Source organism: Limulus polyphemus, unplaced genomic scaffold (genome assembly GCF_000517525.1).
Source record: "Limulus polyphemus unplaced genomic scaffold, Limulus_polyphemus-2.1.2 Scaffold758, whole genome shotgun sequence".
Lineage (NCBI taxonomy): Eukaryota > Metazoa > Arthropoda > Merostomata > Xiphosura > Limulidae > Limulus > Limulus polyphemus.
The window spans coordinates 298,529-316,529 of record NW_013666368.1 but is presented as its reverse complement, the minus strand read 5'-3'; the positions used below and the strand labels follow the sequence as shown (position 1 = coordinate 316,529).

Below are 18,001 nucleotides of genomic sequence, written 5' to 3'. Positions count from 1 at the left end.
AGTGTATACATAAATACGCACAGTGTGTTTTGTGCTCTGAGGTATACAATAAAATTTTATTTCACTTTACATAACAAGTCCATTCCTGTTTATTTTCTTAGTTCAAACTCAGTCGTTTAGTTAAGCTCATATTTCATTTGCAATTTTCCTGATTGATTCTCCCATTATAAGGTGAACATTAAATACATCTTTTATATATACACTTAACCCCAGCAATCTATACATAGATACATCTATAAATATTTTACACCATATTGTGCTAATTTTTGTACATCCTTTCACATTAGGGAATGCATGTCAATATGATGGTGTATCAATTTCAGCAATAGATAATATTGGTTATTTGGGCACCACACGTTTATTAGATATCCAATGCCCCTGCAAGTACCTAGTTCAAAGCACATGTATATAAAAAAAACCCTTTAATTAACACAGAAAGCACTAAAATAGATTTAAACTGACCATCTCAAGCTCCTGACACCTGGTAAATATTCAAAGATTTGTTCAAAAACCAACCACAAACCTGCTACAGCAACGTCACATGGATTTGGAGTGTGATTATCTACTACACATTAACATGAGATGGTAAGAAGAGAACTTCTTGGATTAACATTTGTTTTTGTCTTTCGCAGAACATGCCGAATCTTTCAACATTATACAACTTACATGAAATTCACTTTATCACCTTGTGTTTATTAAAACTAATTATGTGCCTTATGGTTACCCTTGATTTAGCAGATTAATTTTGTTTCTAATATAAACTATTTTTTGAAGAATTTACTGAAGATCTTATTTCTTTAACACTTCTTTCAAAATGAAAAAATTCAATTAACCACACATTAATTTCCTGATAAAATGTTTAAAATCAGTGCCAGCTTGTGCTTAGAGCATTATTCTATATATATATATATATATATAGCTTTAAAAAATTTCAACAATAGAATAATAACCATCAGGTGTGTATAGGTAATGAAAACATCTTTAATCATAAATAAAAATACAATACTTAAGTTTCTACAAAAAAATCAAAACATATGCTTTGAGCTACAAATAATGTTCAACTTATCAGCCACCCTATTAAAATTATTGTATACCTTAAGATAAAGATTCTTAGTGTACAAGTTTGATGAGCAAACTTTTGCAATTATATTTCCAAATACTTAATAAGAAACTGACTGAAATAAAGTAAAATGTAAAAACCATTGCATTGCGGTAACTTAAGACTGTATAGATACAGAGAATGAAAAACCTTCAATTAATTACATAAATTATGACCAATAAGGCATTAAGCAAGGGTAGTTTCCTATTCAAATTATTAAAAAAAAAAGCAAATGTAAAAATGGAATGGCAAATTATTATCATTAACAGAACTGAATTTTATTAAAGATCAATGTTTCAAATAAATAACATTCAACAGAGATTACAAATCACATTATGACCTTGGCCATTACATTTTCATGAACATAGATAAAAGTTAACTATGTTTCTGTAGCTTTTTTATTTAACTGTGTGTTTCTGTTTTCTACACATGACAAAAGTAAACTACTGACACACAGTAGTATTTTTTTTTTTTTTTCATTTTCTGAAACTAACATCTTTCAGTCTCATATTCCTTCTGTTGAATAAAACTCAAATTTATCAGTTAGTCAAGTTCACTGAGCACTGATAATTCTTAAAGACTCCTCCAAGATAGTTAAACACAATTATTTACTTATTTCAGTAATTACATGTGTTCTTCAATTCATGCAAGTGAGAATGTGGTGAAAGTATTAAGTTTAGCAGGTTATGGTACCATCAACTGAAACAAATATTAAACATTATAGTTTAACACTTAAAAGTATGTTTCAATGTATGGTTTTTAAATGAAATAACACATGTCTGATGAACTATTTGCTTTTCTACTTTAGAATTTGTTTATAAAAAAAAACATCATCACATATAATTAGTAAAATATACATAGACATCAAAGGAATTATATACAATATAAATTTTAAAATCACAATACTACTACAAAAGGCAAGAATGTTTGAATTTTTCATATAATTATGACTTCCAGCTTTTTCTTTTTTCATCTTGCCAAAACATAAGCAGGATACTTGCAAAAAATATGCCTGAAACAGAATCTTCTCCAAGTACACTATAAACGTATGGCATTAACCGACAACTATGGTCTGAAATGGCAAAATCTGCGAAATTCAGTCATGTTTAAATTGATTTACAGAATAATAAATAATATTGACTGTTTAAGGTTGTTTTGTACAACTAAAGAACTTATACAAGTCAATAAAAATGGTGTCTAAAATGAAGATCTCCTTCCACAGTTTTATCTGTTTTTTTTGTACAGATCGATGAATGTATAAATTCATGAAAATCAGGTGTTCACTAAAATCCTTTTCTATAAAAAGAAGTTAAATTCTAATAATCTGTAATCTGAACATCTTGTGCAGCAAAATGTACATTTGTATTGTTTGGAACTTTGACCGAAAGTGAAATGTTACGCTACATAACACTTAATTATAGTACATATATATGGAATGTGCAAATATGGTGATATTGCAGGACTTAATACAAAAAAAAACATGTTTCACTTTCTTAGATTAATACCTGAAAGATATGAAACAATACTATCATACTGGGGGCGTAAGAATAAGAGTAGTTGCTTTAAAAAAGCATTATTCTGAAAATCTACCAATGGTGTGATAGTACAACATCCTGGTCTAAAGTATGTTACTTTAAAAAATATAAACTCTAGAAAGTACACAAATACTGTGAACATACATTACTTATACTTAACATTTCAGAATTACGACATAGCTGGTTATGCTAATTCAACCTGGAATGTTTCTCAAACTACATGGGATGTATGATAATTAACATAATCAAACTTATAGGCAAACCCCAACTGAGAAATATCTACCTAACATATGTTAGAAGTCACTGATTTGGAAAATTCGTCGGCATATTTCAGATATAACATTGTTATATGTCTTTCACAAGTTTTTCCAAATTGAAGTAAATCATTGACCATACATTTTCAAGAAGGTAAAATACCCTTAACAAACCTGTTATTGTTCTACAATGGTTATTTAATTAATGCCCATTTTTATGATTTGGAATCTTTTGGATTTTAACCAAGCCAAGGGCCACCAGATTACATTTAAACAGCTTAGTTGTTTAAGAAACATCAAATGATCATTACCCAATTGAAAGATAATTTCAGTTGTTTAAAGTACAATGATCAAATTATGTATTGTGAAGTTTAGTATACTAAAAATGCAGCTTATCAGAAAGGATCATGTGTAAGATACAGTGTCAAAGAAATCTTGTTTCTATATCTATAATTGAAACATGCTTTATGGCACAGGTTTGAAAGTGTGCCTATATATGGGGTACATATAATTTTTATTAAATGTAAAGAGGACATAAATATTCAGTTGAAACACTCAAATTTAAAGAATGAATGAAAAACTTGAAATGATTTTCAAATTGCATGTACACACAGCATGTGGCAGAGAACTTTTATGGAAAAAATCTTGGGATTTGTTGCAACTAATACTCATTGTGTAATTTTAGTATTTACAATGTTAATGTGAACACTGGTATAGGATATTGAAAGTTCCCTTTTGAAATTTTTAAAACATTTTTCATTTCATAGTTAGCAGATCAATGTTTGGTACAACATTCCATAATTATAATGGAATAACAAGTTGGCAAATGCATATTGCATTTCACTATTCGTAACTTTAAGGCATACTGTACTCCGAAAAGGATGTTAAGTTATAGAAGTTCTAACAATTCACTTTACATTACAGAAATTATACCTTCTTAAAACACATCAGATACAAAAAGGATTAATCAATTGATAAAAATGTTTTCAATTCACCTAAACAAAATGTTTCCTTTACATAAATATGATAAATTATCAAAATATACTTTTATTTTATTCATCCTAAAATTTTGCTTTCACACATATCAAATCTCTTACATGCAACTTTACAAGTAACTACAAATAAAAAGAAAATGTTGCATCAGGCCAGTGATTTAAAATATACAACGTAATTTAAAAGTATCCACAAGGGGATGCTAACAACTTTTCTTTTTACCATTCAAAAAAAAGTAGTTAAAACTCGTAATTTTACTATGAATTTGTGCATACATCTTTACAATGTTTTACTAAACTGTAATAGGACATGCATCTTAACATTATGTACACACACACACACACATATATATATACGTATAACTTTTTCTCACAACGTCAGTGGTATAACACTAGTAGTTTAACAGTAGATTAGATCAGTCACATGGTTGAAGTTTGAGTAAACTACAGCATAGGATAGCTATGGTTAAAATGTTTTGATAATAGTGGATTACACAGTGAAAATAATGATATGGTTACTATATAACAATAAACTTTAATAATAAACCAATACAAGATTATGACACACATCCGAATAATGGCATCAAAGTGCAGCTAGAACTTTATGTTTAATTATCAGAGTATGCTTTCTTGTGGTAGCTTGGCAATATAAGTATTAAGTGATGAAGACTGATGGTAGCTTGGCAATATAAGTATTAAGTGATGAAGACTGATGGTAGCTTGGCAATATAAGTATTAAGTGATGAAGACTGATGGTAGCTTGGCAATATAAGTATTAAGTGATGAAGACTGATGGTAGCTTGGCAATATAAGTATTAAGTGATGAAGACTGATGGTAGCTTGGCAATATAAGTATTAAGTGATGAAGACTGAATGTTAAACTAGGAAATGAAATTTGTACTTCTGGAAAATTTGCAAAAAACAAGAACAAATAAATAAAAAATAATTAATGATAAATAATTTGAATCCTAAATTGAACAACACAAACAAAAATACCGAAAACTTCAAATTTCTGTAATATCGGAGAAGCTTTACACGTGGAATTCTTAGTTAAGTGTCAGAAACATTAAGTTCATTCTAGAGGCACTTTTAACTATGTATTTTCTGTAACAGAATCAACCAGTGACATCATAAAAATTCACTCCACATTGAGCAATATTCACAAAGCTCGCCACAGTCACAAAGAAAACATACACATAAATCTTTTCACGTACACTCACTATGGGTCCCATAATCTAGTGACTAATAGTACAGAAAACAAAAAAGATAAACAAACAAATAAAAACAGTACAAAGTGTTGAAGTAATAAACAAGTAAACAAATATTTTAAGATATATTCTTATTTTACATAACTTAGGTAGCTGTACCTCAATCTCCGAAATAAAAAATTATCTAGTCCCATAAATATGGGTTGAAATATTCATAGCTATTCATTGATGATACTAACATATATTATCAGGGTCTGAGAATAATAATAAAAAACTATCTTGTCATTTTCAGACATATATACACATGTAATCAATACAAAGTACTTAATTTTAATTAAAATTTACAAATTATACAGCTAAAATTATAAATAAAAAGGAGTAGAGTACAAATTGACCCTCAAAATGAAGGGCTTCTGAATTAGTAATAGGATTGTGGGTTTAATATAATTATAACCACTGCTTCAGCAGAACTCTTGGCTATACCAGGAGGAATTGGTACAGTATTTCAGCATAATAGAAATTTTTTTTTACCAAATTCTATTTAAGAAGCACAGCACAACCAAACAGATCAATACAATCATCTGGTTGGCTAACAACATCTACAAGTAACAATATTAAGCTCATCTCACGTACACTGGGTAGATCTGAATTTTTTTAACAGTCTTTACATATCATACAGATAGTGGGACATGTTTTTATGTCAATGATAGATGAAACCTTGACCTGGTACAATTCTGAGAAACAACTTATGCTGGATTACACAAAGTATTTCTTATACTGTTACATGGTGTAAATAAATAAATATTTACAATTTTCATCCAATAGTTATACCAGTTCAAGATCTCATTTACCAATGATAGAAAAACAAACCACTGAGGCAAAATAATTATAAAAGAGATCCCGCAAGACAGACGAAGGAAAGCTAGAAGTCTCAAAAAACAAAAAATGCCAAAGCTGTAATGACAATAATTACAGAGAGAGAGAGAGCTGTTTGGTTACGGCTACTATCAATTATGCTCTAGAAGGGAAGAAAATTCCACATATATTTTTGAATATCACCTCAAGGCCAGTATTAGCCTCTTTCCTTTTTAAAAATTTTGAAAATTTAAGTGCGAATATTTTTTCTGTTAATGTTTTAAGTTTTTATTAAAAATATATTCCAACAAACTCATAATTAACAAAATACACAGTAATTCAATATAAACACAACAATCAGAGTGAAAGAGTCTATTATTTAAAACATCCTTAAAATTTTAGCACAGTTACCTTGCCACTCAGAAGCAGAAAAATACACTTTCCACCATTTTACCAGTGTATTAACAGCTGTACAAAAATAAGTTTACAAAAAATTAAATTTTAGATATACAGCATATTCTTCTGTAAATCATTTTTTTTTATCAACAAGTCATCAGAAATGAAATACAATTGTTTCTAATAACTGAAATTTGCAAAGATCTAACTAAATTCTTATAGCACCTGAAGTGGAGCTCAAAAGCATAACTTTTGAGCAAACCAGGAGAGAAAGAAGTTTCTCTAAGTTGTCTAAATATATATTTCTAAAGCCAAGGGGGGTGGGGTGAAGCAATAACATCCTTCAACCTTTCCTTACATAAAATAGCCAATTTGCAACTAAATATATTTTCCATCTTTGAAGTCTGAAGTAGCCAATAAAAAAATGTATTTTCTGTGAAAACCTGAGAAAGGTAAAGGTATGCCAAATGCTACTGGAAGATGGCTGAGGTACTGATATTCTGAAGTGCCTGAGTAACAAACCTGCTTTATATGGTAGAGAATGATCCACTTTGTGAGATGGAATTGAATGCCACCAAAAGGGGCATCACTTTGAGAAAGTTAATAGTAAAACTGGTTGTGTTGATTTCCTTATGGATTATTTACTTTAGTAAAGGTAGAAGCTTTTAATGATCAGACACCATTTGTCTTGACCACAAAGAACAGGTAACTCTCAGTTCAACATGATGATATCTTGTAACAAGCCACCACGATCACTTATTGGATCCTGCACACGAGTGCTTGGTTTGTTCAAGCCTAATCCTCAAACAGAATTTTTCCAATCCACTACTTAGGACAGCTTCAGATCACCCTGAGCCCCATAGTTAGCAATGGTCTTCTTAATTCGCAGAGCTGTTAGCCTGGCAGCTGGATTGTGGTACCAGCACTCTTTAATCACTCGTGATATTATTCGCAGAACCTGTATATGTATCAGAAGGTACAAGTTACAAATAAATAAAAACAACACTTAGTTTAATAAATTGTGTTATTGTAAGCTGTATTTTTCATTACTTAACCAAAGCTGTATGTTGATGGTACTTTATGTCATCCTTCATAAGCACATCTAAATATTTTAATAAATTACTGTTCAAGGTGAAAAACAAAACAAAAAACAGTTAGGTTTAGCTATGTAACTGTTTGTTTGTTGAATTTTGTGCAAAGTTATTTAAGAGTTATCTGTACTAGCTATCCCTAATTTTCAAATAATAGACTACAGAGAATGCAGCTAGTCAATACCACTTACTATCAACTCCTAGGCTACTCTTTACAAATGAATAGTGGTATTGAACATTACTTTATAACCCCTCTCATGCCTGAAAGAACAAGCATGTTCAGTGATGGGGTTCAAGACAAATGTCCTTACCACCAGACAATGCCAAGCCTATATAACCAAATGGCACCTTAAACATCTAGTTACAGAAAATGGCTGAAATAAAGTGTACAACATTTAAAGAAGGGCATTACAATTTACCCACCAAATACATGAAACAAGTTTCAAAAGCTCAGTTCAGTGATGGGGTTCAAGACAAATGTCCTTACCACCAGACAATGCCAAGCCTATATAACCAAATGGCACCTTAAACATCTAGTTACAGAAAATGGCCGAAATAAAGTGTACAATATTTAAAGAAGGGCATTACAATTTACCCACCAAATACATGAAACAAGTTTCAAAAGCTCATCAAGACAAGAGAAAAAGGTTAACACACATGAGCATCACTGTTAAAATCACTCCATCTTGGTGTAAACTTTACTTTAATGATCATACATAAGTAAACAATAAAAAAAAAAGATTATTTTTCACATAAGAACCAAACAAGCAGAACTACAGTATAAAGACTGCAACCAATAATAAGTGTACTTTACTAGTACAAACTTTTTGCCTAAGACTTATTAGGAGCATACATAAAAACTTGACTAAGCCAATAAAGTGAAAAGCATAAAATGGTTTACAGCTTAGAGGAAGAAATGTTTTTGGAGAGATGTACTAATCCTAATTAGTACTAGTTTGGATCTTCATAGAAATTATGAGCAGTGACACATGGAGAAAAGATGGAAGGAAGAATGAAAATTGGTCATGAAAGCTTATCAACATCTAATTATATATATATATAGCTTTTTCCACTGCTGAACCTTTAATTTAAAAAGTTTTGAAAACCCCAGATGTTTCCTGCAAGCTTATATTACTACACTGCTTCATTGGTTACCACGTGAACATATACTACAAAAAGAATATGTTTGTTGAAATAGAACACTTTATAAGAAATTTTCAATTGGTTTGTTTTTCATAGGTTTCTCAAAGATAAACTGTTTAAGGCCTTATTTCAAGTATATTATTTAAAAAAATGAATTGATTAATAACAAACAAAAAAGCATCATTAGTTATTAACTGGTTTTTCAATCCCACAAATATCTTGTGCAAAACATGAGCTAAACAGTAGGTTAAAGACCCCAAGATTCAGGCTTAGCCACCTTTAACTTAGAACTGCTGAGTCTAGAGAAAGAATCACACGGCTACTATTAAATGAACAGTGGGACTGTTCATTTCTTTTATAACATATTCACAACTGAAAATGCAGGTCCAAGTTAACAGAGTACTCTGAGCTCAAACCTTGGTCTTTCTGACCTATAGCTCATCATTCTAACCACTAGACCACGCCCATCCCTCATCATAAGTTCTATGTTTATATGTAGATTGTTATTTCATAAACTCACCTCACAAGATTGCCATCTGTTAGGTATGGGAGGTCTCTGTCTATCTAAACAAACCACCCTTCTCATTTCTTCAATGGTTGGATCTGAAGGTACCAAGTCACTGTATGGAAGTTGATATTCTTCATAGATTCCTGGTATTGTAAATTGTACACATTTAGAAGAAAACCAATAATTTTTCAATTGGAATGTTTTCACATCCACCATAATAAGTTTTTTTTACAAACAAACATCATGGTACTGATTGTTAGAAATTATCTAAATAATGAGATCCTCATTTACCATTGCATTTATGTTTAATTTTTGAAAAGTCATATATACATATATATATATCTTAGAAACACACATCTACGTGCAAAAAAAATGTGTTGCCTGTATTGTTTAGTTACTGCCTGATAAACAATTTAAAACAAATTTGACACTAAAAACAAACATTTAAAATCTGAACAAAAATACACATAAATTAGTATCTACAAATAGAAAACCTGCTTATTAAAACAAGTTATGTCGGACAAAAAACAGGAATAATGACTGAAACACTAGAAATGTTTATGAATTTCTCCTGATTGTGAATGATTTTAAGAGTTAACTTATAATTACATTATTTTATACTTAAATGAAATATACAAGTATATACAGAGTGAAAGGATTATAAAGAAACAAAAAGTGAACTGTAACTATACGGCAAAAACACAATACTGTACATTCCCACTTCACAGTAAAATAAGCAATGTATCAGTAAACCTTACCCCCAACATTGCAACGCCAGGCAATTTCCCACATGACAAGACCAAAGGCGTATACATCTGCCCGTTTGAAACAGTCAAAATGGTTGACATTCATGGTTTCCTCCAGCACTTCAGGAGCTAGATAGCGTTTTGTTCCCACTCTTGGGTTTGGAGGAATATCCACAGAATTTGTAGTGGAGTCGAAACGAACAGCCAGTCCCAGATCTGCTATGGCACAAGTTCCATTGGTTTTCACCAAAATATTCTTACTTTTCAAATCTCGATGGGCAATGGCTGGTTTTCCTGTTTGGATATAAGGTTGCTTTATAAGGTTTTCAGAGAGCAGCATCACTTTCCAGCTGAATACTAAAATGGTGTACACATGTAGCTGATGACTAAGATAATGAATATGTCATTACAAAAAATTCTAACTGAAGATTAAGGTGATGTACATTTTACAACTAAGATAATGTACATGTTCAGCTTAAGAATAAGATAATGTCCAGTTTTGTATGTTGAAAATTCACAAAGCAGTTGTAAACCAGTAGGCCTAATACTTATGAAAAATCATGTAAGTCTACAGACTTTTGTTTTTTTACATTTCTCTTAATTTGTTTATATTATGGATCTTAAGTCATGGTTGTGTAAAAATGGTATATTTAAAGTTTTATGTGACATATATATATATATATTATTTGATATACACTTTTGTCTCTCATTATTCAGACCAGCTGACCAGTTCTGTCATTGAACAAGTGATGAAAGAGATAGACACGAAGTGCCATTTTTATACATATTCCTGATATGAAATCTGTACAGAACAAATTAAGAAAAATATTTGATTAGCATAAAATGGTTGCATCTTCTAGTACAACAGAAAACCCTAACAACATAGACATGATATTCAAAACAGTTGCATCTTTTAGTACAACAGCAAACCTTAACAACACAGATGTTACATATTTACCAACAGAGGTATTTGCTAGAAACATGAATACCTGTACATTACCTTAGATGTGCATACACCACTGGAAAATATAACAAAATCCAACAAGATGCTCAAATAACCAATTTTTTTCACCACAATATAAAGGGCTAACAAAGGTTCTTCTATTTTTAGACTCACAGATGGTAACAGGCATTAGCTGGAAATATACATACCTTGGGTACCTATAATTTCCATGTGTAAGTGAGCCAGTCCATTAGCTATAGAGTAGGCCATCTTGTACATGCCACTTGGATCCACTGAAAACTGACTTAAATAGTCAAACAGAGATCCATTCTCATGGTAGTCTGTGATTAACCATAACTGTGTCCAAGTTCCATTATCTAATGAAAAGTAAGCATATTATCAAGTTCAAAAAAGACTATCTAAATAAGTGTTAACTGACAGAATTGCTTCAGCTTATATCAACACTACTTTTATCAGCACCACTCAGAGTTGACAGACTTGGCCATTTCTCTCATTGGTTCTCTTGACTAAATAATTAAGACAAGTTTTTGTAACTGAAATTATTCAACTACATCTTAGGTTTAAAAGATCTATAATGCCAAAAAATATCAAAACATTAATCTCTAGAACTAGAAGATAGCAGATGTTTTCAAGAACATCATTGTAATGTTGACCTCTTCTAGCAGGAAACCTGTAATGGACTAATTAATGATTGTTAAAAATTATTGGAGAAATCAAGATTAGTTTTTCATAATTTTTGTTCAAATGATAATCTTTCTATAATACACCAACCGGAAAAGTGAATCTACCTTATTTACATACTCACCCTTGTTATCTGCAGCAACAAACCCAAGGATGTTTTCATGACGAAGCATTACTGTTTGGTAGATCTCCACTTCTCGAAACCAAGATCGCTCATCTCGAGATGAAAATATTTTAACTGCTACTGGCTCTCCATTCCAACGTCCTTGCCAGACTTCCCCATATCGGCCTTTACCTATAATCTCAACCAACTGTATCTGACGAGCAATGCTCCTCTGGACTAGTAAAGGCAAGCCTATAATAAGCCAAACAAAATTAGTTTACTTTCAGTGTTTATTCAAATGACTAAATAGATACAAGTAGGAAAAATAATGTCAAATGAAAAAATTGGCATTCATTTACTATGTACTTTCACTTTATTTCTTGTTTAAAAGTATCTTGTATAATCCTAAAATGTGAATAAAAAGGTTCATACTGTCTCCCACTCCTTCCACAAAGATCTCTGTGAGTGGATTTACTGTTGTGCTTGTATCTGTTGTTCTGCAACATGGCAGAAACATCTTACAAAATTATTTTATCCCAACATAATGCAGCCTTTAAGTGGTTAGGGTATTGATTAAATAACAATTACATTAAGTAGTTTTAAAATAAAAGATTAAAAAATAGTTTCTAAAGATATCTACCACCTTCCCTAATTCTGAACTTCTGACAGGGAAGGCAGCCAATCAGCATTACCCTACTACCCACCATACACATTAATTAAGGGATTGACCATCACACTTATAACGTACCCACATCTAAAGTCTATGGAATACTTTGTGTTGTCACCTGGATTTGAACCCTGTTCGCCAGCTCCAAAATTCACAATTATAACACAGGGCCAATGAGACAAAACTTTCAAAACAAATGTGTTCTGAATATGTCAATAAGAGAAATACAGTTATGTACTGACTAACATTGAATTTATTTTTCAACCGATTCTTCACATGCTCTAATTTTCTAGATTAGAAATTAATTACTTCATAATAACTTCTCATCTAGAAAACAGCATTATTAAAGTAACTTAAAAAACAAACAAAAAATAATTATTTTCCTTATTAAAGGTTTATCAACACAAGAATCATATTTTAGATTACAGGGAAACAAAAGTAAATAAAATGCAAAGAATTTTAAACACAACACTCAGTGGCAGGTACAAGCATCTACAGAAGGCATGTAACTCTCAAACAAGTGATATGTTCCAAAAGCCATTGGACTAATTTTTTAAAGGAATTCCAAAAGCTGTTTTGCAAATCTACTAAGTGCAATATTTTTATTTTAATCAATGTGAATGAAGTAACAAAATTATGCTACCATTGTACTGACAGCATACTAAGCCTAATCTGTGCTATGTTGGCTTTCATTACAAGTTGGCATATAGAACATGAAACCTATAAACATCAAAAGATTTATTGTCTTTCAAGGGGTTTTTAAAGGTAGGTTTTATGGCTTAAAATCAAATGTTACCTTTGTTTAAACTCTTCTCACAAAAAACACGATATTTTGGCTTACAGGAAGACTTTGTTCAAACTTAAATCTCTCTCAACAACTAATGACAATAAAAAAAGTTAATGCCATTGTTAATGGTGGAGTTCTTACTTATTGTGCTAATCTGTTTTTTACCTATACTTAAGTCAACAGGTCCAGGAATCTAGCACCAATATAGTTAGTGCAGAAACTAAAGCTAATCCTATTAATTTATATGATGATGAAGTTAATGCCCTTCATGAAAAGAGAAATCTTAAACACACCTGATCCTGACCCTGAGGTGGTCATGTCCATCATATCTCTGATACTGTTTCCCAGCATTGGCTGTCCCACAACCACTTCTGATTCCATTTGCCGTCTGTAATGCCGCAGCCTATGTTTCTGCTGCCACATAGAGAGAACTATTACAGCAACAATGCAGACAAAACATATTGGCCCACCGATGATGATGGCAAGTTCCAAAGTGCTTAGATGCTCTTCTTTAGTTCTCATATGACTGACTACAATAAAAAGAGAAAGAAAATGGGTCCCACAGTTTTGTTTTACTTTGTTTAATAATATGCTAGTTTTTTCTTGGATTACTTTTGTTAACTATACTGAGGCATATGTAATTATATTATTATAGTTTGGGCAAACAAAAACAAAGAATCGTATAGGTTGGTTTACACACAAGTTATTAGCACACAGTATAACCACTTTCAAAATAATGGTAAAAAAGTGATTCTTGTACCAACAGACTGTGAACAATTTGTTCTAGAACAGCAATATCATAGCTTTACACCAACTTTTTCATAAGTAAATAACCAACTTGAAGATTGCCTTTGTCACTATTGGCTCCAATTTTAAATAACAGTGACAAGGCAGTTAAAGTAACTTTACCTTTACATATATAAGATCAAGAACAACTGATTAAATTAACACCAAGTATATAAGTACATGAGACTAAATTTGGGAGATTGGATGGATTACAGGGGAATGTCATGGTTTCAGATATTGAGGTTAAAACCAAAACAAAAAAAGTCTACTAAAGGACTCAATCTTTCAACTACACCTCTGGGCAATTCAGATTCCAGATATTGCAACATGTTCAGAATTGAAAAAAAAAGTCTACTGGAAAGCTTAGTTTGAGAATCAACCCACCAATGTTTTTCAGAAAAACACATGCTGAAGATAAAACTATTGAAAGAATTCAAGCATGTTTTTGTGACTTAGCAAAAAACATTTCTACTTCCTACCTCTGTTGTTGTTTATATTGCTGTTATACTTTATTACATGTACAGTTTGAATGGCTGAATTCATAACAGAACAATAAAATTCTTGATGTTTAGCTACATTTTTTTCTCCTGGAAAAAGCTCACAAATTAAAAGCAAATAGAGAGAACACATTTTAAAAACAGAATAGTCATTTCTAGTCTGACAACTTTTAAAGGTGTTTGTGTGTGCTCGGAATTTTATGCAATTAAACTCCAAAGAGCTTAGGTATGAAAAGGGCTTAAAATGTGATGATACAGTGTGATCAGGTTTGGTTTCAGTTTCATTAATTATCCTTTTGTACTGTAAGAATTTACTTCATGTAATCATAGTACAAGATAAAAAAGTATATTACAGTAAATTTCATAATCACATACTCATTCTTACTAGGAAATGATCATGTGACACCTTTATTCACATTTTTAAGAAGCTGGTGAAATGTAAAACTTTAATAAACTATACCCCATGTCTTCTGATCAGTTGAAGTACTCCTTAAAGAATATCTTATGATCACAATGAGATTAACTGGTAGTAGTTACAGTTGCTTCTTTTAATAATGCCAAATGATACACTAGTGGAGAAAAGAAGCATTCTTTTACATTCATCAGTATTTAACATAAAGTACATAATGCACAAAACTAACATTTTAGAAGAAGGAAGGGTAAGCAAGGTCCAGCCAGATGGCTATACCAAGAGATTTTGCTGCCTCCCTACTGGTAAGATTAAGCTGGCTTTGATGTACAACATAATACATAAAACAAAATGCAAGATTAGCAGTCTTAAGTACAAATCATGAATTGGCTACAGTACAAATAGATTCAGCTACTCACTAAGACAAAACTTAGAGGGAAGCATACCCAAGTAAATGAAAGGTAAAATAGTCTGTTGTGGTTTTTATTCAACAGACAATAAAAAATGGAATTGTGTGTAGCTCACCTGATATAAGCTTTTGCTGCACATAAAGTAAGTTCCCAAGGATTGTACAATTAAATTATTTATGTAGGTTATGAAGTGCAGCATGTATGTCTACATCGAATTTTTCATGTCAGATTGAGCCTTGTACAGTTAATTAGTAAGCTGTGCAGATGGATAACAAGTTATAACTACACATGTTTATGATAAATGACAATAATTAAAATTAAACACATTTTAAAAGACATAAAATTATATTGGAATGTCAGGAATTTCCAAAATTAGAATCAAAGAGCTGAAAGTATCCAATTATTAACTTACTTCATCAGCTATTTCATATATATATTGGACAATTTACATCTTTACTTTATGTTTTAACAACATCGGTATACAGGATGAAGCATTCTTCACAAACAAAAGTGATTAGGCATGCATGCACAAGGAAAAAAACATGATTATGCTATGATTTAACGATAATTCCTTGTTCACTTCTTCCTTCTAGCTTGTTTCTTAGCATATAATATCTGTAATAATACAACACTTAATTTTTCAGAATAATCCTATTCAGAATACCAATGTTTACCCCAACTGAACAAGATATTCATTAAAAAACATGTATAAAATCATTGATGTTTGAAAAAACTTCAAATATGTCTATTTCTCTTTCATATATCAAATTAAATCTTTGGAATAAGTCTTCATTGCCTTGATAAAGACAGGCAATAAAAATTTCTGAGTTTGGAGACAAGTATTTAGCATAATATGACACAAAAATTATTCTTATTGTTATTCTATAATATCTTAAACCAGTATAATTTTTTCGTAATATATCAATTAAACACATTTCAAATATTTCAGTGTTGCTTGAAATTCTAGCAGATAGATTCTGCAATAATTTAGAGAAAAGCAGAAGCACTTATTTCTTCAAGTATATTTTGCATCTCAGTTTAATAATTAAAAACATGTATATTTAAGAAAAAGAAAATGAATACGTTGTCTAATCTGTATAATTCACATTTCACCATAAGTAAACTTTTTCTTTACTGCATTTCAACATGTAAAACTAATGTTTCTAGGGCTAATCAGGAAGTTTGAAATAAACATCAACATATCAGTGCTACTTAATGGAGGCAGTATTCACTACACAATAACATTTTAATATGTATTAAGTGAAAACTTTAAATTTATACAAATCAACCCATGAACCATTAAATAGAGATTTTATTTTCATTTGAAAAAAAACATGAATAAAGAAAGAAACAACCAGGCAACATACCACTGAGATTCTTTTAAAAATTAAAAAAGAAAACATATACTAACAGTGGCCAGAGTTGATAATCAAATACATATTGAAAAAATCATAAACTGTCTGATACGAGTACAGTAGAATGAACCAGAAATGAAGAAGCATAATCATACGAATGAATGGTTCTGGACAAGGCTGGCTTGATGACTGCTTGTAAGCTTGCTGTATGGTGTTGTGTATGAGGTAAAAATAGAAAACCAGTTTACTCTTACTATAAGGAGAACAATAAACATCTGGCATGCAAATATACATGTACTTGAGATTAATAATTCAAAATCATGCATTATATACCCAATATTCAGGAACCTAATCCCACTTAAACATGCACTTATAATCTAAATAATTGATTTTAAAAAATGTTGCTCCACACACATATAAAAGAACAGTTAGATTTGGAACAAGAGAAACAAATTTTAACACTGCATATAACTTAATGTTAGATCCTTATAATGATATTTTTTTTTTTTTTTTGTTTGAGTACTTGATAATGGAAGAAATGTAGTTATAGATCTTAAGATCTATAAATCTTATCAAGCTTATTATTATAATTAAACAGATGGAAGTTCGAGCACCAGTTTGCAGATTATTCATTATCTTTGAAACTTTCAATCAAAAATAGTGACATTTTGAGTTTTAAATATACGAGATAAACCCTAAGATCTCATAGAGTTAGAAAACTATTAGTAGATCCACTGATGAAAGAATTCTTTTTTCGAAATAGCTAAAACGAGCGTATAATAAAAAAAAAATCTTAGATAATACATTTCCATTATCATAATAAGATAATGTAGAGAGCACATATACCTACAACTCAAAACATTGTTTAGTCATATTTTGCATAAGCCCAGTAGTTAGCAATTCCTTAAAGTTTTAAGTATAAAAGAATAACTTGGTCCTTAGAGAAAGAAGTATTGAGCATAGAGCAGTTATTTCTTTAGTTCCTACTTTCAACAGTAAATAGGCTTTTTCCTATAAATCCTTCAAACATATATTATTCTGATGCCTAAAACTTCAGCATAATTTTACTACTTGAAATAAGATAATAAAAACACAAAAGACAAATTCAAAGAAACCTTATGAAACTAGTGCTCTTGAAAGGTGAGCTTGCATAACTTCAACTTGCAAGAACACAGGTTCACCTGTTGAAATGTCTAGGGTTTCTTCAGGTTTCTTTGAACTTGATTTACCACATTTCTTCAATTCAATATGATCTTTTTTACAAATGATAAAGAATGATGTCACAAGCTCGTAATGGAACCACACTACTACAGAGGATGAGTATGTTATATTAAAATTATTTGGAAGCCTCACCACATCATTATAGTTCATGTCCTCATATACAGTTATGCTATATCATGACTATGCATCTTGACAATAGCCATGTAGCATAGTTTCAATTGTAAAAGGCTCCATCATAAGGTCATCACATACAAAGCAAATCACACCTACTTACAAGCTTTTCATAATCCATCT

At 30.8% G+C, this 18,001-nt stretch overlaps 1 protein-coding gene across 4 annotated transcripts in view; it reads right to left on the bottom strand.

Moving 5' to 3' along the window:
- Nucleotides 1–975: 975 nt before the first annotated feature.
- The window catches only part of LOC106460354 (TGF-beta receptor type-1-like), a 46,457-nt gene continuing 29,431 nt past the window's right edge, over nt 976–18,001 (bottom strand). For all 4 annotated transcript variants that reach the window (XM_022387050.1, XM_022387049.1, XM_022387048.1 and 1 more), the window contains 6 exons: nt 13,323–13,559; nt 11,597–11,827; nt 10,980–11,147; nt 9,840–10,121; nt 9,094–9,224; nt 976–7,297 (listed from right to left, as the gene is read on the bottom strand). In XM_022387050.1, coding sequence (XP_022242758.1) covers nt 7,169–7,297; nt 9,094–9,224; nt 9,840–10,121; nt 10,980–11,147; nt 11,597–11,827; nt 13,323–13,559 — 1,178 coding nt within the window. In that variant the 3' untranslated portion in view covers nt 976–7,168. The remainder of the gene's footprint in view (nt 7,298–9,093; nt 9,225–9,839; nt 10,122–10,979; nt 11,148–11,596; nt 11,828–13,322; nt 13,560–18,001) is intronic.